Raw genomic sequence first — 25,748 nt, forward strand, 5'->3', positions numbered from 1 at the left:
CCTGTAATCCCATGTTGAGAGGCAAGTAATGAATTGGTAGTAGCCAGTATCTTCTGCAGTCAGTTGGCTGAAACACATTTCTGGTAGCGCAGTTAATGGGATGCAACCTGTGCCAAGTTTTTATTGCTGCTCACTCAACTGCTGATTCTTCTTTTCCACAGGCGTAGAAAAAGACATACTTTTCCTCTTTATTTTGTTCTTTCTTGCCTTTTGCAGTATTTGTCTTGCTGCCAGCTCTGCTCACCCAACTTTGTAGGTCCTGCAGTTGACTCTCTTTCCTGCTCTGTAATCCTTCCAGCCTGAGGAGGTATGCTTGAAATACAGGTGTCAGAAGAAAATTCCTCTTATCTGTTACTTCTGCTTATGATGGCAGGGAAATGAAAATGGAAATGGAGGAAGCAAGAGATTTCTTCAGTAGTTCACTTTCAACTCTGCTTTTGTGATTTGAGGACAGGTCTCTATGGGTGGAGGACACATGATGGGAGGCAAATACAATCCATACAGCTGCTACCTGTGAATATCAGTGGCTGAAAAACTGACCTTACATTTTCTCCTTTACTTGTTTTTCTCTCAGGAAGCAGGGAGCATTTCCCAATCTATTTCAGTCATGACTTCAGGGCGAGTATTGAGTATGGGCTGTTACTGTGCCTTTCTCAGTGCTCTGAGGGTGGTGATGAACTATCCAGTTTATCAGTGCAAAAGGCTTGTTTTTGCTGAATTATTTTTGTGCATAAGGAGAGAAACAGGCACGTCCATGTGGTTGATACCCACTGCCTTTTGTGGTGGTGAGGGTGTTGGATGTTGCACTCAGCTGACTGAAGAACGCTTGAAGCAGATCAGAAGTATTTCCTTCGCTCATCTTCTCTGCTTCTCTTCCCTGTGCAGACCTGTGCTCTGTCTCTTGTCTTCTCTGTGTTTCAGTGTCTGGTTTGGCTCTTGCAGACCAAAAGAGGAGGCAGTTTATGAATCAGCATGAATTACCCCCCTCCTTCCCTGATGCAAAAATCCCTCCTAAGTACTGGAAGAGAAGAGCAGTAACTGCTTGCAGGGAGTGGCTTTATGAAAAGCAGGGAAGGGATCTTTCTGCCCCTTGCTTGGACCTGTGTGGTTCAGTTAAAACATTTTGATTTGAAAAACACAGAGAGCAATTCAGGGAACCGCGTGCCACTGTGTGTAACACTATCTGCCCACAGCTGCCATAAATCTTGAGAGGTAATTATCTTCCTTAAGGATTATTTGGCTCATTCTCACTAGAAATAATGTCCGATAAGCGTTTTTAGAGACCATAATACCAGTTTTCCATACAAAATTGCTACTGAATAGGAAAGGCTGTCTTCAAGTCAATCCCATCGTAAGTCGTTGCATTTATGTGGCTTTTCACATTTGTCCACAATTTTTAAATTTTAACATTATTAAGGCTTCAGTTGCTTATAAATTAAATTTCTGTGTGAATTTTAATTGATGATTTCTAATGCTGAACTTGATTTCTTTATCTGTTTACCTTTGGACATCAGCTGCCTAATTTATGACTCCTAGAGATTCTGGCAGATTTTGCCAATAGCCTTTTGCGATGGTTGTTTCCCCTTCCTCCTACCCTGGCCCTTGATCAGATTTGCAATATTTTATGTCATCAAACTGTGAGCTGAAGTGATCAGACAATGCTCATGATTTCAGCTCCTTTTATTAGTAGGGTGAAAATATTTAGCAACATGGTGGGCTACGCTTACAGTAATCTGTTAAGCTTATTGGAGTTTAACTGAGATGCTTTAAAAGTTTTAGGATAGGATGTGTCTTACATGCAAAAATCTTGCTGATGCTGGCATCTGAACTAAAGACAGTGATGGAGGGCATTCCTATATTCTTTCAAGGAGGCTATGTACTAACTCAGCAGTGAATTACTATATAGGTAGTGGCATGTTACAACCTCCCTGAGGTCTTCTGAGTCCCGAGGTAGTAATAGCTCATTAAAATGGTAGTTAATGAGTATAAAGGGATCATTATACGACTCTCCTACATGACGGGTAGGGCTAAATCCTAACTAGCTCAGTAGAAAGTATTCTGAATAAAGAAGGAAAGAATTTGAGAAATGCTGCTGGCAGTTCTTTATAAACCTAGCTATTTAAAACAATGTTTTTGAGAAAAATACACAGAGAAATAAATTTTGAATAAATTAATACCTTTTTAGAAATGTATTTTGGGGCTTTCAGAGGTATTAGTATCCTGTGCAATCTCTAAGTTACCTTATCATAGTGTAATGAAGCATCTTTGATTAAAAATATGCAGCATTTTGCCACTTCTGATCACTTGGGTTTGAAGTTTAAAAAAAGAGAAAAATTATTTTACCTTATGACTGCTTACATTTGATGTTTTTTTAAGATCACAGAATATTCTGCATTGGAAGAGACCCTGGAGGATCAAGTCCGACTCTTAAATGAATGGCCCATAGCTCAGGATTTTATGTTTTATATGCCAAAAATAAATAGTGCAACAATTTTGCCTTGTGGTAGGTGAGTGGCATTCCCCAAATATGGTTTTATTCATGGAAAATATAACCACCTCATGCATGAAGTGGTATTTTCTATTTTTTTTTTCGTTTAACAATGGTTATTTTCTGGAAAAAGGTGCTAAGAATTTATTCAAACTGGACAATGTGGATTTTGCATCTGTGAGATGAAAAACTACTTGATCTCAGTAAATGCTTCATGTCTTCTTTCAGACTCTAGAAGGATAAACAAACAGATGGAAGATTGTGGACTCAGGTACGCCTGGATCTCACAGCTCAGGTTCAGTGGACAGAACTATTGCTAAGTGTCCTTAACCTAAGAAAAATAACATTGCTTCTACAAAATGAGCCCTTCAGTAATATTATAGGAAAAGTAGGGTGGAAGCAAATATGAAATGTATTAAGTGAAAAAGATATAAATATATTGTAAACATATATAATATATATAATATTTGGAGAGAAGTGCTCCTGCTTTCTGTCTTAAATGAATAAATTATGCCTCCTCTTCATGGATGTGGTTTACTACCGCAGCTCTACCCTATCCTAATTTATGTGGTTTTGTTGCAGCATTTAAGGATGTATTTATAATAAACCAGATACAAAACATTTTTAAAGGAACAGTTAAATTAATTTTTTTTTTATGTTTTACTTATGGAAATTTCTGCTTGTTTTTCTTGTTCAGCTTAGTCTTTATTTTAATTTTGACATTGTCAAGGAATCTTGCTTATCATATCTATTCTGTATTACTGTCTTTCAAGGTTAAAGCTGGTAATGGATGGAAAAGTATTCTAAACTCAGATTATATGGATGCCTTACTTGTGATCATCTGCTACAGGATGACTTTCTTAGTTTGGAGCAGCTGCTGTGTAACAGGACAAATAAGCCTAATGCCTAAAGTGCAAATCATGGAGTGGGGTCCCATGGGTTTTCATAGCAAAGAAGTGTTTCCTGCCACCCCTTTTTATTTGCCACTCCTTTCGAAGCCCTTTTAGGTTCTGTGAAATTTCATGGACTCTTCCGGCATGAACATCTGTCATCTTCAGTGTGACAAGAATATTGTATTTCAGCTAGGACCTTTTAAACTACATAAACAGATGCAGTAAATCCAGTTGGAATATTTTCAGAGTAATTATTAAATTGATCATCAAAAGAGTATTTAAATTCTAAAATATAAGAGTGTTAGTGACCTACTGTACCCTGCTGTGACAGAGCTGGTTAAATCGAAGTCCTGCCTGATAAATGTATGCAGGACTTGCTTGTGAAGGAGACTTCAGCAGTCTGTTCCAGTGATATGCTGGTGTTGCTTATGGGATGTTTTCCTGGTACCTGACTTGAATCTTCCTTGCTGCCGGCTGACTGATAGTGCTTAGCCCCAGGTAGATCAGACAAAGCAATAATTAGTTTTCCTTTAAAGCTACCTTTTGCATATTTAAATATGTTGTTTCCTTGTGTCAGCTGCCTTTTCTGTAAGCTTAAGTCACTCTTGTTCTTTTGGTTTCTCTGAACAAGTCACTGTTCTATTCTTCTAGACCTCTTATTAGTAAGATTTCTTTGTTTATCATCTGAACATGTTCCTGGCTGTCTTTAATTGTATTGTTTGAACTGGATGCAGCAATCTGCTGAGGTCTTACAATTGCTGTGTGACATGGCACGGCTGCTTGTTGCCATACTGCTCGTGTCACAGTGCTGCGCGGCACAGAAAGGCAGCATCATGCCTCTGACTCACCCTCAGCTTGTGATTTACTGATCATTTCTGCCTAGCTGCTTTTTTCTATCCTATGTTTTTGTAGTTGATGAATTCTGTCCAGATGTAGACCATTAGTCTTTCATTCAGGAAATAATGTCATATTTTTAACAGCAATTCTCCGATTTGTCCAGATCTTTTAAAACTCTAGTTCTCTTTGACTGCATAGTGTAGGTTTTTCAGGTTAGTGTTAACTACCTGATTAATCATGGTTCTGTAATTCAGCTGCCAGTTAAAATACTGACTGTGGGCTTGGGACACAGGCTTTATAAAATCCTGTTTGATACACCTTTTCATTTTTTACTGTTAGGGCCTTTGAGTATTTAAGGTATGATTTATTTTTATTTTCTTTCCATTTTGTTTTGCGCTTGCAAGAGAAGCTTTATGATACCCATGTTTTTGTTTAAAATAAGGTTGTACATTGAAAGCATTACTAAAGTCAGCATGCAAAAATGGTCACACTATTCTTTCCAAACTTATTTGACTCTGTTTTTAAAATGCTTCATGCAGTTGAGCAGCAATTACAAATATAAATGAGAGCATTGTATAAACATTAAGGATTGCTGGGGATGTAATGTTGTTTACACCTTTCTTTTTAAAATACTATGTATATATATGTGAAAATATATATGATGTGTGTGTCTGGGTGTGTGGGCATATAAATTGGTGTGCTTCACTGCTGATAAGCTGAAGAAGTTGCTAATAAATAGTTAATGTTTATTGTAGAAATTAATGCCTGTGGGGATTATTCACCTTGTAAGTGTTGTTGATGCATAAGATAATGGGTATATTTTTGAAAACTTCTGGGTTGAAGGTAATTGAGCTCTGTTTTCTTCTTGTATGGCTATATGTTTTCAGTCATACCTCCTATATCCCGTCCCTCAAATGCTCTTTCTTCATTTTTTGGCCATCAGGAGGGTAATAAACACCTTACAAAAATATGAAAAGTTTCAGCAATTGAAGTTGTAAACACAGAAGTGACAGTATCTGTTTAGGTGACACAGGAATTCAGTAATTAGAAGCTCGAACAATTTTAGGGGGTTATTATTTATTTTTTAAATAGGTATTTAGTTTTCATTAAGACCTTAGTCTGTAGTTGTTAGAAATCTCCCTGCAAAAAACTACCCTTGAACTGAAATCAGGGTAGAGTTTTTTGAAAAGGTGTCTAGGTGTGTCAGTGTATGGGTCAGTTCTGGTGGAACAGTGTAATGAGAACAGGAATAGCAAAAGGAGGAAGAGGTAAAGGTGTGGTATGGATGTGGCCTTGCTGGTTTTCTAATTTTCTTTAATTCCTTACCCTAAGAAAAGAAGCTGGAAACATTGTGAAGCAGAAATGTAGCAAGAGGACTATATAAACAGTCAAATAGCAGCATATTTTTGGCATTACATCATTGGAAGGGTTGGAACTCGTCAGATGCAACACCCTAAAATCTTTGCTCATGCTCCACAGTGGTGAATGTGGACTGCATGCAGCTGTCCTTGGGTCTAGTGTCACCTCTTGTCAATCAAGGGGCTGTGCTATCTGAGAGCAAAGGCATTGAGCATGAAATGCACTGCAGGAGACACCACATTTTGCTTTCCCTGCCAACCTGGGTTGCAAAAGCAGGAGTCTTTCTTTGTAGCAACTTAGTTCCTCTGAAAATGTTGCAGGATCAGGAATTTTGTAGGTAATGTTTTTATATGAGAGCTGTGGGCTGGAAATCTCAGATGTAATAGGCAGATTTTTAAGAGAACTCACTAGAAACAACTTTCTTTAGTCTATAAGGTATCTGCACACACGTATATATAAATATATACAACTATCTATATTATAAAAATATGTAACACATGTAACTGTGTAAACGATAATTTCATATATCAAATAGAATAAAAATAAATATGTAATAGTGTTCCTGGAAAAGCATGTGAAATAAATAAAGAATATCTACTAATTCCTTCATTTTGAACTATCAGAATAGAAAACTAAATGGAAATAAAATACAGCAGTAGGAAGAATTTTTTATTAGTCAGTACTGGCTTGAGTTTTCCTCAGTTGTTGTTTGGTAGCCTCTATCCATTGTGAATTTGAAGAATAATTCTAAAGCTGTTGAGAGTTGATGAATGTTCTCTGCATCTCAGAGACAAAGTCTGTATTAAAATATACACTTATGGTTGTACATGACACTGTTCTCTTGGACAGTGTAATTTTTCCTAAGTAATCAGTTTCTGAAAAAATGCGGAAGGTTGAAAGGAAGAAAAGAATTATATATAAATACTGTTGTTCAAGTTGGTGAAGAAAACCTAAGCCCATATAATTGTGCACATATGCTGAGGAGAGCACTTTTTTTGGTTTCTCAAGCATGAGGCAGCAGAATTTTCATTCATTTGGCATGCTAGGCTGAAAACAGAGTCTTCTTTCATTTGACACACTCCCCTGGAAACAAACATGCCAGTGAAGGGATTGTGCCAGTTATCAGAAGCTTACAGGAATACATTGTGCTGGTTTGTATTCATTTTCATTTCATGAATTGCTTTAAAACTTAGCAGCATAAAAAAGCATTAAAACACCTTTTTAGCATTATTTTTAGTTCCTATGTATTTCCCTGCTGTGCTGTCATTCAGTTTAAATCAATGGAATGTTGTGAGACACATGGCTGCGTTTGCAGCAGAGCACATCTCTCCTCCTCCCTGCGTATGCTCTGAGTATTCATCTGTAGACAAGCAGCAAATCTGAGTTTAACTCATTTTACATCCTTGGAAAAGATGAGTGTCTTAGAAAGAAGTTCAGTAAAAATAAAGGGTAATTGAACAAAGGTTATGCAGCGAGAAATTTAAGCCAAAACTCAGCTGGTATCTATTAACTATGAAAGTTCGCAGATAATGCTTGGTCTTCTGGGAGACACTTGTTTTCCTTTCTTAGCGTTATATTCTTCAGGATTGCCAGCAGGTCCTTCCCACCTCTGGAATTTTCTACAAGATTCTATTTCCCTCATAAATGTTTTTCCACATGCAGACTTGGCAAATTCAGGTGTACTTCTTGGAACTAATCTGGTCATGGGAGCTTAAATTAAAGACCAGGTTGCAGTGAGTATGTGTGAAGTAAATCTGGGAGTGGTATTGAGGATCTGTGTCACCCTGTGCTAAACCAAAGAGGAGGTAAAGAATAAGGAAAAAGGGTCTTAGCTATATGGTTTCCATCCTGTGAGTTACCTAGCAAGGGGTTGTGGAGTCACAGCTGTCCCTGTTCTGTCTCCATATGATAATGAGGTACTAAGGAGGCAGTCACCCACCCTGAGTTCCTTGATGCTGCTTAAGGAACGAAGACAGTGGATATTTAATCGTTGACCTGCAGTCACGTTTGTTTGTTCTCTGACACTTAGGGATATTCTTTTTCTGTGGACTTCACATGAAGACAAACAGATAGATAGTATCAGTGTTGACACAACGTTTAATAGGTGGTGGTAGCTTCTGTCCAGTTATCTGTGCCTGCTTGTTTGTGAGTTTTGTGGGACAGGCTGTACCTGCTGCAGTTTAAAATCATAGTTGAAAAACAGGTGATTGTAAATTCACAAAGCTTACTTTGTTTCTTACTATTCTGCTCCAGCTTCTATGGCTGATGCTCACCAGAAGGAAAGTAGTGACTTATACCCTCTCTTCTACACAGAAGTACTGAGTGAAATATTTTTATCAAAGAAACCCAATACATTTGAATTGCTCTAGAATTAAAAAAAAAATAAAAAGAAAAGAAAATTAGAAAATCCAAACACCAAAGTTTCATAGGTTTGATTTATAGTTTGGGAAGGCTGAAAAAGGCCTCATGAAAGCTTGCCTGCACTGATGTTGCTAACAAGTTCAGACTTGAAATACAGTCAGCTGGTGCTCTATACAGTTGTCACTTTTTGCCATATAGCTTCAGTAACATGGCTGTGGAAAATTCTACACAGTCATTCAGCAGCAGTGCAATGAAATAGATATACTGATGTCATTTTCCTTTCACCCATTAACTAGTGATTGGACAAAGTGCAAGTGAATAGAAATGTGATTTCTATCTGCATAGTTGGTTCTGGGACCATGTGCCTTCCATTGCTAATAAAGATACTGCCACCGATTTGAAGACATTGGCAGACATATTTAAAACCCAAGATGAATTGAGCGCATTTAGTGCGTTAGAAGCAGTTGCTAAATTGTGAGTAACTAAGTCTTGTTGTATAACTGCATTGCACTCAAGGGAACAATTTAGGTTTTGAATTGTGTATGTTGGTAAGTGAAAACTATGTAGACATTGATTATTTTTTCCCCTTGACCTAATCACTGTTTGCCTATGGCAATATCTGATAGGTTATGTGTTCACCAAGAATTATCTTGGGAACACGATGAGGCTTTTTTTTTAGCTTCATTAGTAATCATAGTTACATTAGGAATGGAAGGCAATGGAGTAATATGCTTGTTCTGTGCACTACACCAGTTGTTTGATTTATTGTAAAGGTGGACATGAACTCTGTGGGACTCTGAATTTGTATAGGCAGAGGAGGAGACAGATTTAAAACTTTGTGCATCTTGAACAGGAATTTAATTTTAAAAGAATGGAAGGCAAATGTGCATTTATATATTTTATTTATTTTTCTGTTGTGAAAAATTCCTTTCTGTGTTCCTACTTATATATTTGTAGTATGAGAGAACTTTACTTGGTAATACTAGAGAATATGGACATGATGCTGAGTAAAATGAAATTTAGTAATGTGTTTTTCATTGTCAGAGTTCAACAAGCTGCCAAAAGTACATCATAAAACAGGGAGAAGAATGTTTCTTCTTCTGTTCCACTCTTTGAATCTGACATGTATTGCCCTTTAGCCAAAAATGTGAAAGTCCAGCAGAGAACCTTAAGAAATGTGTTTAACTTATGACATTCTGTTGATTTATTTAAATGTTAATTTTGTTTCTATGCCTTATATTTCTTGTTTGAAATATAAGGGATTATAAAAAAATGTACAAGATTTAACTTTTAAGTTCTGCCTAGAGGTCATGTAACTAGGCACATGGACAGTCTGTTTGATGAAGTGTTGGGCATTAAAAAATGAATACTTGCATATTTCCATGTATAAGAAGCCAGACTATGGCCTACCTAAGTGTAGACTTGCAGTTTTGTGTTTCTGAGAACCAGTTCTAGCACAAAACAAAGAGATGTTCAACCTTGGAAGTATGATGGGACAATATTGCTTTGGAAGGATATTTATCAGGTAATAAGGTGATACTCATGATGTTTGTATCCACCTGAGGGTGACAGTGTGACGGGCTTATTTGCAACAACTGGTGGCAAGACTTGCAAACCTGAAGCAGTGTTGGAGAAATCAGTGACTCAGCAGCACTTGCTGTCTGTGACATTTACCAGCTCCTTCTGCTATTAACTGAGATGCCTTTACAGGTTTTACTTTTCCCTCCTTAGATGTAACTGAGATTGATATTTCTCTAGCAAGCAAAGCAGCTTAATATGTTGTTTCTTTTAAACAAGCAAAACCTTTGTGTGGTCATGGCTTTCTCTGGTCTCTAGACTTCTGTTGTAATATGTAAAATAATGTCTTAGTCTGCAGAAAACACCAACTCTTAACTCTGTGTTTAAAAGCCTTAGCTTTTATGGAAATGTTACTGAAGATGGCCAGCAAAGTCAGGTCTCTCAGAGCAGCTGGCATCAATGTGGGAGGTGTTTCTTTATTGGTTGGAGAGAATCATTCTTTATAGCTGATTTAGAGTCATACACTGGTAGGAAGGAACTTCTTCTGTAGAGATGAGAGTCTTTTCTCAGAAACCAACGACTTGTGTTCAGGGCAGGTCCTAGAGGATCTGGAACACTGCCTGAAGATGCCTAACAGTACCTATAGGTAGCATTAATTGGCAAAATGTTTGGAATATACAATGGTCCTCTGTGTTGTGTTTGGGGATATTGTGGAGAATGGGTTAGCAGGCAGACTTACTGCTTTAGAAATTAATATGTGCCAGTTGTAATGAAATAATTGACAATAATATCCCATTATTTTATTATTTGTCCATATTATAATATGCTCTTCAACCTTTTAGAGGCTTAATTACAATCAGCTGAAATGTTGATAATGATCACTTTCATGGTTTAAATAAAACCATGGCCAGTAAACTATTTCCTGTTTTTTTATTTGCTATAGTAGTGTTTAAATAATTATATTTTGTTTGAAGACAAGCCCATGCTGTTTGTGAAGTGGCTGACTGGGTTGATAGATGAGGGGAAACAAAACAATCTCTACATTATTTCTAGTAACTAAGATGAACAATCTGGTTTTGTAAGTTTATAAATTTGTAAGTTTATACATTTATTTCAACTTCTCAAGGTGAAACAACTTAATATTTAAGCAACTTCATAATTTCAGAGTTGTCTTGAGATCTTTTGCTTTGCTTAAGCATTGAACAGATAAAATACCTTTTGTCTTGATCTCTTACACAAACAATCCTGCTGCTCCCAAATAAAACTAAAATTTCAATTCTTCAGACACAACTGAAAACACTGTAACTTCTTTTTTGCTTGTTTGTTGTTTGAAGTAATTGGAACAATATTGCAGAACAGCCTTTAATATGTTTTATTAGGTTTTGGACTGGTAAAGCATAATCATGAGTTGTTAATCATGGGTGCTTCAAAAATAATACCCAGCATATATAAATGTGTGATAGAGAAGGAATAAGTTGCAGTTTATCCAAAATACAAATCTAGAGGTGCTCATTTGTCAGGGTTATCATAGTCTCAATCCCTAATTTTTAAAAGATATTTTTGCATCTCATTTTCACATGTATTTCATATAATTCTATTAAGACCACCTCTCAAGGATTTAATATTTCTTTGATCCTAGAATAGATATTTAGTCACTGTCTCTTCCTTTCCTTTAGTGAGAGTTAAAAATAAACCTGTGGAACAATGGCAGTATGAAACAACTCCCTGGCAGCAATCAAGCTGGAAGCAAGTTGCTGTTTGAGCAGAGGAATTCTGCTTCAGTGTGCACATGCCTTAGAAGTAGCTGTTGAAAATGGAAAAATTTTAAAATGAATGTGTGGTATTTTCAGGAGAAGTCTTCTTTCAGTAGTTAAAAACATTTTCCTTTGACAGAGAAGAGACTACGGAAACGTCAGTCTTTTATTAGGGGAAAATGCGAACTTCTTAAAAGATCGTTTCCATGCTGTATTTTCCCCTGCTTTTCTCCCTCCCTAGTTCAGTCTTTTTCTATTTTTCACTCTGGGCCCAAACTTGTACGCAGCATTTTAATAGCCTTATGTTATAAAACCAAAATTAAAGTAATGGTATATAATAAAAAGCCTAGCAGACTAATTACAGTATTGCATTAATTATTATCTTATTTCACTCTGTTATATGACTAATTCAGGTCTGGGTTTTTGATCCCTGTTTATACTGTAATTTTGAGAGAGAGAGTATACTTAGGAATAAGAGAGAAAATACTTAGGAATAGTATATATAAAATCAAGAAATAAAAATTGTCAGATAAACAGTTGATTTCTAAAGTGTTGCCTTGGACATGTTAGCAGTAAAATGCAAGTAGTTCTGTTTAAGTGTTGTGCTTTGTGTATCTTTTGGTGGGGATTACACCTATATGACCTAGAATGCAGCTCTTGATATCTTAATTTCTGGATATCTTTGCAGCACGTACTAAATAGCAGTCATTGTTCAGAAATTTGCATTTGTGCAGCTTAGTTGGTACATCGTTTTGTGTTTAATTTTATTTTTTCTCCCAAAATGTGTGCAATTCTTATAATGGTTAAGGTACAGTTTGATGTCAGTGCTACAGTATAGCTCCAAGACCGCAATTTGAAGCTACTTTAGGAAAATACAATTCTTTAGACATGGTGAAGCTGAAGTTGAATGGAAGTCCTATTAGGAGTGAATTGCATGTTAATATTAATAAGGGAAGAGTTCCTAGCAAGTCCTGAGTTTGGGAAATTGAGCATGATAATTTGCTGAAATTATGTCTGTCTTGAAGATATGCAGATGCAATAATTTTCAGTTTTCAGTTGAACTTTTAAATGGTGCAGAAGGTGCCCGGGCTAGGTTTTAAGCAAGAAAGTGTTTGCAAGTGTTGGCAAATGTCGTTGTAATGGACGTATGGTAATGAAAGGAGTTAAGATGAAAGATGAATTGGACTGAATGGCTGTTAAGTCATTTAGGCTGGGCTGGTTGCAGGTTTGGTTGTTAGATGTCTCAAATTACATTGCCTTAGCTCCTACACTTGGTTGGCTGCCTGCAGATCTTCAAAAAGTTCAGGGAATCGGTTTCTCACAATTTGCTTTGTTTTCCTTTTTCAGGATGCTTCATCTGCAGACATTCGGAAAGCATATAGAAAGCTTTCTCTCATTCTACACCCAGACAAGAATAAAGATGAAAATGCAGAAATACAGTTTAGGCAAGTAAGTAAAATGTGTGGCAATAAAACTTTTAGGGGAAAATAGAATTTTTATGTTGATGTTGTTTTAGTAAGAACAGTGGTACACCTTTGAAATTAGTAATTTAACATTGAATTACAGTTTTGCTGATGTAGCTAGACTAAAACCAAGTATGCTTTTTTGCATTTAACTTGTTTGATAACTTGTATTTCATATTTACCTGTATATTAAAAATAATTTGAACATAATGCTTATATTCTTAGGAGGTAAATCTGTTTTGCACTTCCAAAAGCAGTGGGGAAAATTTCTGATCAGTTGTCAACGCAAGTCCTAGATAGGCATAATTTAATGAAAAGAATTATTTTTAGTTAGTTTTGAATATTTGTAGAGTGAAATAACATGACTTTGTAATTAGCTCTGCCTTTAAAAATATACCTCGGACTGAACTCAGCTTACTTGATTTTAGTAAGATCTTCAGGATGAAATAAGGGATATCTACCTGAGACAAGACTCAGTTTGACAGATGTGAGGACAGGAAGAAAGTCTTGTATAAGAGTTGCTTGTTTATGTCTGATGACATTTGTATATGAATATATTACTGTTTCTTTTGCTTGCTGGGTTTGCTACTTAGTGGTGTAGGAAAATGAAAGGTGGGAAAATGAAAACTAGCAAAGGTCATTTGTTGGCAAATGTAAAAATGATACTACTGTTCAAAATTTATAGATTCAGTCATAAAGTAAAATCTTTCTGTGTTTTCTTTTTTGGTGTTTTGTTTGTTTGTTTTAGTTGGTGGCCATCTATGAGGTTTTAAAGGATGAAGAAAGGAGGCAGAGGTGAGTTAAATTGCACAGGTTTTTAAGTAAAGCATTCATACTAGTGCTGTGTTAGCACTAGTATGTGCTAACAGCCCTTAGCTGTAACACTTCAGATTATTCTTTTGCATAATTTCAGTTAGTGAAATCTCTGTAATTGTTTAATTAAAGACTGTATATGGCTTAAATGGCAAAGTGGTGTTTTTGCATGATATACTGTTTTTTCTCCTTTAAAATTAGTACTTGAAAGAACTTTGAAAGCTAACTGTTATTTCAAACAATTTTTAAAAATACTTAAGAACTATATCAGCTTTTTTGCTCAGTTGTCAATCTTTTAAAACTGTGATTTAAAAATATTGGCCATTTATTCAAATGTCAGTAATACCTCCCTGTGTCAGTAAAAGGCTTGTTGCATGATATTTAGCAATTATTTCTGTTGTATGTTGTCTTCAGCATTGTTTTCTGTTGCTTAGTTCATAGGGTTTTTTTTCCTTTCAAATGTATTATCTCTAATAGTGGAAACCTTTAAATCTTTTTTAATAAGTGCTACTTGTCCTTGCTGGTTCAGGAGCAGTTCCAGCAGTACCTGAAGGGTAGGATATAGAACTGGAAACCTGGGGCCAATTTACTTTCTGGAAGATTATTTTGAACTTTTTTTTCTGTTTTTAAACAAATAGGAATTTCAACCAGGGATTATCAGAAAAACTGAGACACTGACAGACTTTTGCTTTTGGATTGGTGTTTTAGTAGATCATCTTTCAGCTTACAAGTCTTTAAACAGGGTTTTATGAGACATTTCTTGAAGGGATTTTCGCTTTGTAGATGTCTTGGCAGGAGTCCAGGGTTTATAGTACAGATTATCTACTTTTTTGATAATCCCCTTTTCAAGTGTCATGAAAATGTACTTCATAGAAGCACTTTTGGAAATTTGTGGGGTTTTTTATTTCATCCTTCTAAAGAGAATTTAATTGTGAAGTTACACTTAACAAAAGTTTAAAAAATGTTAGCTAAATGATTTCAGGCCACTTAATGTGAATTGTCCCCCAGATCTTCAACTTTTTGTTAGTAGCATTGTTTGCATACACTTCAGAGTGTTGTTTCTCTGAAACTTAGTTCCATCATGGAACTTGTAGGAATTTCCTTGCAGCTGTAAGAGAAGCTTTTTGCATGAAACTGTGATACAGTAGCTTGCAAAAACTATGGCTTAAGCCTTGCATACATTACAAAGGTGACTAACTTACTCAAATATTGTTGATTAGTGCATCAGTGATTAAATGAAAAGTTAAAGCAGCAGCAGATTGTTCTATCTTAGATTGATTTAATTGTCACTAACTTATTTTTTACATAGACAATGTCATATTTTTCTTGCACTATGTGAATGTACGTTTGATACTGATTTTATAGTTGAATTAATAGAAATGTGGTGGATGAAAAAGTGTTTACTTTCGGAGGATTTTCTGGAAATAATATGCAGAGTTTAGAAATAACCTGTTAGAGCAGAGCTGTATGGTCTCATGGCTTGCAAAGCCCTGTATTGATCAGGTTTATTGCACAGTGTAATGATAATCTCTCAGCTGAGCTCGTAAATGGAGGGTGCCTGTAAGGCGTTGTTGTAGCACGTTTCTAATACAGATCTTCAGTAAGTGTGATAGGACTGCTCTCCCTGTTATATTGGTTCTGTTGTAAGGTAGCTTGAGCCTTATTTGCAGCTGCACAGCAAAGGAGAGCGTGGGAGTTACTACTTTTTGGAATCTTGCTACTTTAAATGTTGATATTTGTTTTGAATTGCGTGAGGCGATGGACAGAGTGGGATAGGCTCAAAGCTGACTCAGTGCCCCCGCACTGGGCAGAAAACACTGCAGCCTCCTGCTGGCAGTTGGGTGGGAATCCCTTCCCTGCAACTGAATGCTTTGGGGCAGGGTTTGTAGCACCGAGAGGAGAGCGAGCTGCAGGCTCCTGCTTTTGTGCAGTGAAGTCAGCTGTACCTGGCTTTTACTGTTCCTCTCAAAAGTGATGCAATCATTCCTGGTGTGTGTACAGAGTGGAGCCAGCAAGAGCAGGGATAAGGTCCTGCACTCTACGAGAGAGTGATGAACTCATTTTGAAACAATAAAACCCCTTCTCCGTGAATGTCATTCTTGGTGAATGTCAGAGGTGTTGTTCGTTTGTGTGAGTACAGAAACAGCGTTTTAAAAAGGCAGATCTGTTGGCCAGCTACATGTAATAATTATTTTTCTAAAGCCTTTGCATTTTCTTATTTATCAGTGAATTTTTACTTCATCTGATGGCAGAAGCCTTTGTTAAAATAGTACAGTTGCTCTACTGACAGTGATATGACTGGGCTTTAAAACATAGTTTTCTTTTTTGAGAAAGTTATATAGTTGCTCGTGAAGTATACCAGTATCGTTAGTAGTACTGCATAATATGGTAATACTACCATGTTAGGACTTCTCTCCTACACACTCTTGAGTGAAACATGATCAAAACATTCAAATATTCTGACAATAAACATACATGCAGCATCATTTAATGTAGCACTGTTTAACATTAAATTAAACACATATGCAGCAGAACACAATATTTTATGTTTTGTATACACACTCAAGTGTGAAATTCTACAGAAAATTTTATCTTTAGGGTATGTAGAGATGGGTGCATTTCCTGCCATGCACTTCACCTTTAGGGCATTTGTTGGTAAATCAATTTGACAGTGATAAATTTTATTAGTCTTTGATTATCTTAGTTTATGAAAAATAATTTTATGCACTTTAGTTAATTGTAATTAGACGTAAAAGAAATCTTGCATCTTAATTTCATTGTTTGTTACCTTTTTAAGGAGCTTTTTTTACCTACCAGGCCTATCCTCTGTAACAATGTTGGCTTGATTACAGGAAAGAAAACATTTGCAAAGGGATCAAAATACACTTGTGTAGAGTAAGAAAGGTTATTATTTTAGTGCTCATTAATAATTAAATATCTGTATTTGTAGGTATAATTGTTCTGGCTGATGTTGTGCTGGATGTCTTTGACAGCTTGAGGAAAATAGGCCTCCCAAAATAAAAACCACCAGGGCAATCTTTCTGTAGTTCAGAATGGTCCTCATTAATTCAAGGTTATAGTATATAAACTATATCAGATCTCTGAAATTATTTGAAATATGAAATGCTGTGGCTCTCTTAAAGGGAAAAGTAAATTATAATTATATTAAGATGGATGATACTGTAATTAGTTACTACAGTTAATGGATTTTTTTGCTTGCAACGTAATTGATTCACAAAGAACTCTAAAAACTATTTTATGGAATAAAATTGAAAAAAAAAGAAATTATAATAATCTTGCAATTTGTTACTTTTAGTACAGGACTACCAAGTCTTTTATAGACTGCTGAGTTTTAAAATAAATACTCAGCATAGTTTAAAATGGGGAATGTTTTTGGCTTTCTATTTCTGTACCAGTGCTTTGAGGTTTTTGTATCTTGTTGATGGCTACGTTTCAGAGACAACTGGTAGGCATACTCATATGTGAAAAATTTGCTGTATTCTGTATGCATATGTTTATGGAAGAAACTCTGCAAATATATCTTTCCTTTTCAGCTTGTTTTTTTTGCTACATAGAGTTACAATTAATACAGGTTGCCAAAAGAATGCTTTGTAATTAAATTCCGAATGTAGTTCTTGATGCACACGGATTAATGTCTTTCATAGTTAATATAAGTGTCTATACAGGAAATCTTTAATGAGAAACCTTTAATTGAATCACATTAGAAATTTGAAAATTAGGATTTAAAAATTATGGGAGCTACTGAGTTTCAGTAGGATCATTTTCCAGTTGAAAACCTAAAAATCATTGATATCTTTATTTTTCAAATACAGAGCTTAATTACTATTGAAAGCAGTGATTTATCTTTTAACAGTATATATTCTAAAAAGTGGGTTATAATAGAAGCTATCTTCCCTTAAAATGGCCAGTCGTGTGAGCCATAATGCTCATTGATAGTAAAATCAATAGAGCATTGATTCCGAGCCTTAATCCATGGGGGCTGTTGTTCAGAGCAGCGACGTAGCCTGGTAAATACCGAGGGCTGTTTAAAGCACTTAATGCAAGAGGCTCTGCTGTCTTCATTTATTTTTTCTTAACAGATAATTTATAATAGAACATGTTTGCCAAATGTTAGTTTGAAACCTTGGTTTACATATTACTGTATTGTTACCATCAGCATATATGGACTTTATTTAATTGGTAACCGCTTTTTCAGTGCGTCAGTTAAAAACCCTTAGTATATAAGAAGGCAACTGCTTAATAAATGTATATTAAATTAGGTTGTACGTGAAGGTTTCAAAGGAAGAGCATCTTATGTAAAACCTTGTTATCAACCTATTTTGTTTTAAAGATGGTTCTGTTTCTAAAATATTCTCTTCTATTATCACTAAAATCTTGTAAATGTCTTAATATTTTTAAAGGCTAAAACATCTACTTATTTCTTAAACAAAAGTTAAGTAGAAATTTTAATTTTAAAATAACATCATAAGCAATTTTTCTGAACAGAGTTTGTGTTAAGGTGTCAGTAGTTAATTTGTTTTGACTTACTGGGAAGGGGAAAAAGTTATTAGTTCAAATTTTACAATAATAGATGTTAACTTTAGTATTCTCATAGTTTTAATGGAAAACACAATTTTGTAATACGAATTTTACTTCTGGTATCATTCAGAATACAGCAGAATCCTGAGGTATTAAATCTTTTATGCAGACATAATGGTGCCAGCTTGAACAAATGTTTCATCAGAAGTTAGCTTTTCAGATATGCACTATAGTAAGGTATATTTTTTTAATTGAAAACCACTGCTTCTTTTTCTGCTTAAAATGAATTTGCTTCTGGAAATAATTTTTTTAGTACATCTCCAAGGTATCAATTTAATAACTATCAAAGTAGCTAGTGCAGTTGTTGCATTTAAATTGATTTACATGTCAAGACTGGCAGTTTAGCAGCTGCGCTATTATTCCTGGATTGGTCAATTTACTTGAGAAAAACCTACTACTGAGTTCTACTGACCTGCATGACAATATAGGCCCTATTTCTATTCCTGTAATTAGGCCTGCGACTAACTCAGAATATTTTTAATTAAAATATTTTGGTCAATGTGTTGCACCAAATTAGGCCTTTCAGTGCAGATTTAATTCTGGAAATGGTGTGATTAGAATATGTAATGAGTTGTGTTCAATTTAAGATTAACAGGTTGTGCATCTTGAATATACAGATTTATGAGTTTACTGTAGAGATTTTTTCTTTGAAACTTTACTCTGAAGAGTTAATTAAAAAAAATGGTTTGCATGTTTGTGGTTTGTTTATTTTTAAATTGTTAAAATACTGTAAATAAAAGACCTCAGACATTTCAAGATACTTCAGGACATTTGTGTGAAGGAAAAAGGATTGTCATAAAATAGTTTCTGTGCAGTTGGTAGGGTTAGTAATTAAAAAGTTTTAATATAGATTGATTTTCAAGACAGTGTTTCAAATAGAAAATCAAAAACTGGTGAACTTTGTTTTCAAATATCAATATCAAGCCTCTAATTTAAGCTCTTATCTTACAAAGAAGGTATGATAAGTCTGGCATGTTTTTACCTAATGGATTTGTGGTACTGAAGGACAAAAACAAAAAGCAGAGGTGCTTCTCCCCTCCCCCCAGCACTTGTGCATTTAATTTGTAAAAGAAAAAAGGGGTTGTCGTGTTTGAGACATTTGTTCTTGGCTACCTATTTAGTTGTTCGTGGGTTGTTACTTACTTCGATCACAGAGACCTGCCCACTGATTACGGAGCATGTAGAACACATTTCTGGAAGTCTCTTACTTCGAAAGTGAATGAACTTGGGAGGGGAGGGAGGCAAGGGTTGCAGGAACGTTTGAATTTTTATTTTTTTTTCCCCATGCCCCAGTGTTTGGAGCCTGTTTATTTCCACATGCAAGCCTATCTGCTGACAAAACAAGGCATTACTCTATTAAAAAAAAATTTACTAAATGATCTTTTGTGTGTGTGTTATTCAAGCACTCTGTGGATTATCTTTTGTTTTATAATTGGATGGTTTGGCTTATTTCATTTTTAGCTCTCCATGAAAGCCTGTTATGTTTGCTACTGTAGGTATGATGATATTCTGATCAATGGACTACCAGATTGGCGACAGCCTGTGTTCTACTACAGGCGGGTGAGAAAAATGAGCAATGCTGAGCTGGCATTACTCTTGTTCATTATACTCACAGTGGGTCATTATGCTGTGGTTTGGTCAATCTACCTGGAAAAACAGCTGGTAAGTATTGGTAATAAATCAAACTTGCTTCAATTATTAGGACTGAATTTCCCGTAGAAGTTTGTGTATTATAGATAGATACCTCTGCCACTTCCCCTGGTTTGAATTTGGACTTTTCATATTTTAAAAATATTATATTTAAAATTATGCAAATTACAGAATGATATATTCAGCATCTCAGAAATGGTAATCTAAAAACCACTTAATTTTTCTGGAATTGGTAATAAATTGCAAGAGCTGGTCCTGGGTTTTTATCTGGAAGGAAGAAGAGAAAAAGTCTGTCATTTGTTGATGAAGAATCATATGCTACTGTAGTCATATCTAAGGTTTAAAAATAAACAGGCTTTATTTGTTTAAAAGTCATACTTGATTTGCCTTTGTTCTAAGCTAAATGCTTTTTTGTTTTGCGTTTTTTTTAACAGGGTGGGAATTGGTAAGCAGTATAAATCACATTATTTTTTGATAATTTTATTTTTTTGTCATATAAAAGTCTGTTGCACTTAGTAGACTAAGGAAAAAAAACTAACCATAACTTGAAAAATATTCATACATTAGCATCTATTTACTTTTTTATTTTCCACTGCATTATTGAAGTTGATGAATGAGAAAGGAGGCAAGTTGAATGCTTTCTCCTCTTAGAAAACTTTGATTGCTATGGAGATACACATGAGTGACAGAACTGGACTTCATGTGTGTTTAAAGACTGGATACCATGGCAACAGTTATTGTTAAGATAGATCATTTTACTTAATCATGTAGGACCCCCAGATACATTTGCATAAATGCTACTCTAGTGTTTACCCTTCACAGAAGAGTCCCAGTAACATTTGTGGTTTACATGCTAATGATAACCTGTAACCGTAGTTCTTTCTACATCAAGGATGAACTGCTTAGCAGAAAAAAGAGGGAAAAGAAGAAAAAAGCAGGCAGCAGGAGTACAGATGAAGCCAAACTTGCTGCTCTAGACAAAAATGAAAGGTGGGAAAGAACTCTCTTGTTTTGTGCATTTTAAAACATTCTGTCAGCTACTGATTCAGTTCTCTCATTTTCTTTTTGCATCTTGGAAATACTCTGTGAGAAAAACAACTATATTTGTAGTAACAGCCATTGCTGATGTAAAGTGTGCCAGTGTGTATTTTCAGGTTTGGATTCGTAAATAAACACGTGGTGTTTATTCAGCAGATCAATAATCATTGAAAGATTAAGGCTGAATTAAAGGCTTCTGTCTTATAAAAGGCTATTATTTTTACAAGTTCATTTTAAGAGATTTTAGAACTTTTTCCCTCTTTAAGGGTTTTTGCTTTTGATTACAGTTAACAAATTTCAATTTATTTGAGCTTCAATTTATTCCTATTCCAAGCTAGGAGTTCTTATGGGGTTTTAATGCTTGTCTGATTAAATGCTTTTTATCTGATTAACTTAAAAATGAGTGTGTTGGTAAAGGCTTTGAACACATTGTTTGTCAAGGAGCACGTAAGGAAATAGTGACTTTCAGGACACTCCAAAAGATACCACTATTTCTTCTATTGATTCATAGAAAGAAATAAAGGGTTTAAATAGTTCACACAGCAGGGGCATGAACTGGATCAATGAGGGATGGAGATCAGAGACCATTCTGCCTGTCGTCTTTCTTGATGACATCAGTGAGTAATGCTCCAGTGAACTGCAAATGACATTAATTTTTATGTATTGTTTTGTTTATGCTACAGTCTTCATATCTGGTTGTCAGCACTTGTGAACACTTGGTTGAAGCTTGAGTGGTTTTTTGGTTTGGTTTTTTATTTAAACTGAAGTGATTATGTGGCTTATGAATTTATTTTCTTGAAGAAAAGTCCTTTTAGAAGATCAAAATACAGAAGTGATTCGAAGTTAGCTGTTAGGTATTTTGAATTAAATGTTTAAAATGTACCTTTATTATTATGTAGTCAGACATGTTTATGGGAGTTGATGAGTGCTAATCATCTTAAAGGATAATGGGAAAGTTCTGGCTTTGAGATTGTGTGGCAATAATGAAAAACCTACCATTTTATTTGACTGCAGGGTACTGGACAAACCACAATGGCATGACTTACTTCCATGCAAGCTGGGAATATGGTTCTGTCTCACAGTGAAAGCTTTACCTCAGTTATTCCAGGTAACAGTAATGATGTTAAATTGTGTTGCTTAATTTTTCTTGATGGTGTTATTATGCATAATCAGATGTGTAGCACTTGTTCTTAATTAATTTTTTGGCTCAAACACATAGCATATATATATACACACACACACGCACATATATATAAAGAAATTACTCTTTAGAGGCAAATTTGATATCAAAAGTTCATGGAAGTATGAATGTATTTTAAATGCATATTAATCTTAACGAGCTAGGGAAGCAGTTTCTGTTAGGCAAAACTACAACAATAAATGATGGGAGAGGGTTGGGGGGACATGGATGTATATCCATCTGATTAGGAATACCAATGTTTAAATGATGTTAACAAAAGTACTTTAATCTCAAATCAGCAAAAGCTGTACTTTCATAGCAAATTTTAATATGCCATTTCAATTTGGGGTAACAGCGAAATTTTTATTATGGAGTTTCTTTCTTTAATTCACTGGATAATGATACAAATTGATACCTGAAATTGCTGAAGTAAAATCGCAAAGGTGTGGTTGTAATTTAGAAACATCAATGTGGCAGGCTTGCTCATAGTTACTGTGTTTTAATCAAATACTATCAACTGTAAAATCTAGCTGGCATTCAACCAGTGGAAGTATTGTCAGATTAGTTACCAGTATAACTTTTTTAATATCACCTGCTCTCTCTTTGCATCTTCCGTGAATACCGTATTTTGTTTTTAATACCTTTGCCACTGGTAATACGGATCAGGCAATGTGAGATGGATTTTTCTTTGATTTACAGAAATATTGAGTATTGTTTTAAAAGTAGAAGTACAAATGGCATCAGTATTTGGGGTTTGTCTCTGTTCAAGCTAGAAAAAGACTATAGTTACAATTCCTACTCTCTTATTTAAACCCTTGTAAAAGTTATGAATACAATAATGCCTGGTTTTCCAGCATCCATTTTTATAGCTTTTAACTTTTCCTACAAACAGAGCCGAAGTTAATCTCTCTCTCTCTCTTAAAATTTTCATCAGAACTCTGAGGCTGTTTTATTAAAAAAACCTTTATTTTTACAAGTTTGCAAAGCAAGTTGATTATGCTTAACCAACTGTTGCGTCCAAATTAAGCTTTGATGTTCATTCCTCATCAAGGTGAGTCAGATAGAAAATAATTAGGATCAGCAAACTTTGTTGCTGCATTTTTGAAACTTTATTCATAATTGTGGTACTTTCCCTTTTGCTTTAATTACAAAATAAATAAAAAAATCACACAATATATTAAGATTAGTGAATAATTGAAAATTAGGACTTCTTATGGCTTCTTATAATTTTTATTATATTAAAATAGTGTTATATTAGTAGAGCAGGTTTCAGGTTTGTTGTTCAAAAAGCAGCTCCTATGCCTGTCAGAATTGGCAGAAAAAAATACAACAAAATGATGTTTCATGCTTTGTCGAACTTAGCCCTTGTTTGGATTCCTATTCCATTAAATTAATAGTACTGGAAAAAAAGCTGTCCAGTAACTCCTGGAATATTGCAGACCATCAAGCAGGGGTTTGGTGGCAGGGGAAGCATGTTGTAGAGGAATTCAGAGCAGGAAGGCTTTGAAGCAAAGAGGAAGGAAAGAGACAGGGATTCTAGAGTAAATTGGCCCATATAGAAATGACACTACTGCTTAACTGCAGGGTTTGTTTTGTTGTTGTTTAATGGGACCTGCTGGTTACAGGAGTTAAAATGTACCAAACCATAAATAATCTTCAATGTTAAAACTATTCAGGACTTCAGGTGACTGAAATAAATTATTCTGGCTTATTATTTATTAATTAGTTAATAATACTTTAAGAAGTATCTCCCCTTCTGAAGAGCACAAGAGCAGTTGGAGCTGTGTTCTGAAATGACTGTTGAAAAGATACCTCGTGTGTTGTAACTGCCTTGACAGAGAGACCTCTGGATTCTTTTTGATTTTGATGTATGTTTAACATTTTGGCAAGATCTGCTTTAATGACCAACATGGAGCAAAAAGTTCTCTGTACTTGTAAGATTATACCCTGGTACAGAGGTCCTGTTTTAAATCTGAGTGCTTTTTTCTTCAGTAATACACAGGCTTGAGATTTCAGGGTACTTAATGCTTTTAATAAAAGTAAAATCACTAAGGCAGAAGATGAAGGATCCTACAGATACTGAGTAGTGTTACATGTCGTATTGAAAGTGGTTGACATCAGAATGGATGCTACAGATTTTAGTTTTTTATTATTTTAATCTAAATTATTTCTCCAGTCATTTAAGACCCAACAAATTGTTTTCAAAGTCTGTCATTCAGCTGCACTAATCCAATTGTAGGTGAACTTCTGAAAATGCATCCATATTTAAAGGAACCACGTTTGGGACAGAAAAGGGGAAAAGTTAGCAATGCTTTTAACTGAATATTGCTCTGCCACTGAGTTTTTCAAAGCCCTGCCAGTAAAACAGCTGAACTGTTTCCTCAAACTAACAAAACAGAAGCACGTGCCTGTAACAGACACAAGTTTTTCCTCAGAGGAGACTTTATTAAAAGCATCCCAAAACGAATCAAACATAACAGCATAACAATGATAGCAACAAATGAAACTTTTTAGCCCTTCTTGTATTGATTTTTTTTTTTACCTAGCATCCATCTCTCCCCCTATTAGTTAATGTGAATGTTCTTCTTGCAACAGCTGTGTCTGAGGATTCAGGTTGCTGAGCTTCTGCTCATGCCTGGCTCTCATTTATCCAATTGAGTGTCTTTCTCCTACTTCCCTTCCTCCTTCAAAATGTCAGATTTCAGAAGGAGGCACTTAAAATAATTAAGGTGGGCCTTCACTGAAGAAAAATGCTTTGTTTGCATGCCCTTGTGATGGCCTATGCCATTTTATTGTAGCCTGCATTTTATGTCAAGAAATTGGAAGAAAAATGTGTGAGGGGAGGATGAGAGAAACTAAGAAAATGAGCAGGTTTTTTAAACTGTTGACAATTGTATTTTGAGAGAAACTACATAGATTTTTATATCTACACACTGAGTTTAGTTAAATTTAGGAGTGAAAACAGCATTTTAAAGTTTGTTTGAAGAAGCAAAGGGAGAAAAATACATAAAATGTATCATAAATCAAATATGTGTGCTGTGAAGGAAACATTAAGTGGAGTGTAAATTACATTGCCTATTACCAAGTTTAATTTTTATAATGTAGGATAAGAAAAAAATAGAAAAAGAATGAAAATTGTTTCTAAAGCCATTTTAGTTCATGCTTTCATAAGAATGACCTGGAAAAAGGCAATGTATTTAAAAAAAAGAGGATCAAAGAACCCCCAAAAACCTCAATTAAAATGCTTATTGAAACTGAAATTTCTTCTTGGAATGAAATAAACCATCTACATGTAGTGAGCAAGAATTTCAGTTCAAATTGTGTATGTAATACAGTTGTGTTAAGTCTACTTATGTTTTGAGGGAGAGCTGCCATAAATAATTTGCAGTTTATTCCAAAAGCAGCTGACTAGAGGGTGGTTTTTTTGGATATCCGGACATATAACTTAAGAAAAGTGATCTTTTTGAAAAGATCACTTTTAAATTATTCTTGGCAAAATTTTTCCTTCAGAAAACAGAAGGATAGGCATGTTTCTTAGTGGTCCTGTCGACTTTACCTCCACACTGATGTGGTGAAGTTTAGCTGTGAATGTCTTTATTTTTACACCAGCTGAATTGTGAGCCTGCTGTTGTCCTGAGGGTAATGGAGCAGAAAGCATTTTTGTTTGTTTCGACAGAAATGGTTTCTTGTTAAGAAAATAAAGTTTCCTTCTTCTGTTGTAATCCTGTAGGTGTAGAGCACACACTCTCACAGTGAGCTGGTGGGAGAACTGGTGGCTCACCAGTAGTGAGAAGC

General features: G+C 35.2%; 1 protein-coding gene across 1 annotated transcript in view; it reads left to right on the forward strand.

Moving 5' to 3' along the window:
* Positions 1 to 25,748, forward strand: part of DNAJC1 (DnaJ heat shock protein family (Hsp40) member C1) — a 108,151-nt gene that overhangs the window by 25,248 nt on the left and 57,155 nt on the right. The window contains exons 2-6 of the mRNA XM_030967000.1: positions 12,558 to 12,659; positions 13,422 to 13,468; positions 19,582 to 19,747; positions 20,628 to 20,725; positions 21,788 to 21,881. Of these exons, the coding sequence (XP_030822860.1) occupies positions 12,558 to 12,659; positions 13,422 to 13,468; positions 19,582 to 19,747; positions 20,628 to 20,725; positions 21,788 to 21,881 (507 nt within the window). The remainder of the gene's footprint in view (positions 1 to 12,557; positions 12,660 to 13,421; positions 13,469 to 19,581; positions 19,748 to 20,627; positions 20,726 to 21,787; positions 21,882 to 25,748) is intronic.

This window comes from Camarhynchus parvulus, chromosome 2 (assembly GCF_901933205.1).
Source record: "Camarhynchus parvulus chromosome 2, STF_HiC, whole genome shotgun sequence".
Classification (NCBI taxonomy): Eukaryota; Metazoa; Chordata; class Aves; order Passeriformes; family Thraupidae; genus Camarhynchus; species Camarhynchus parvulus.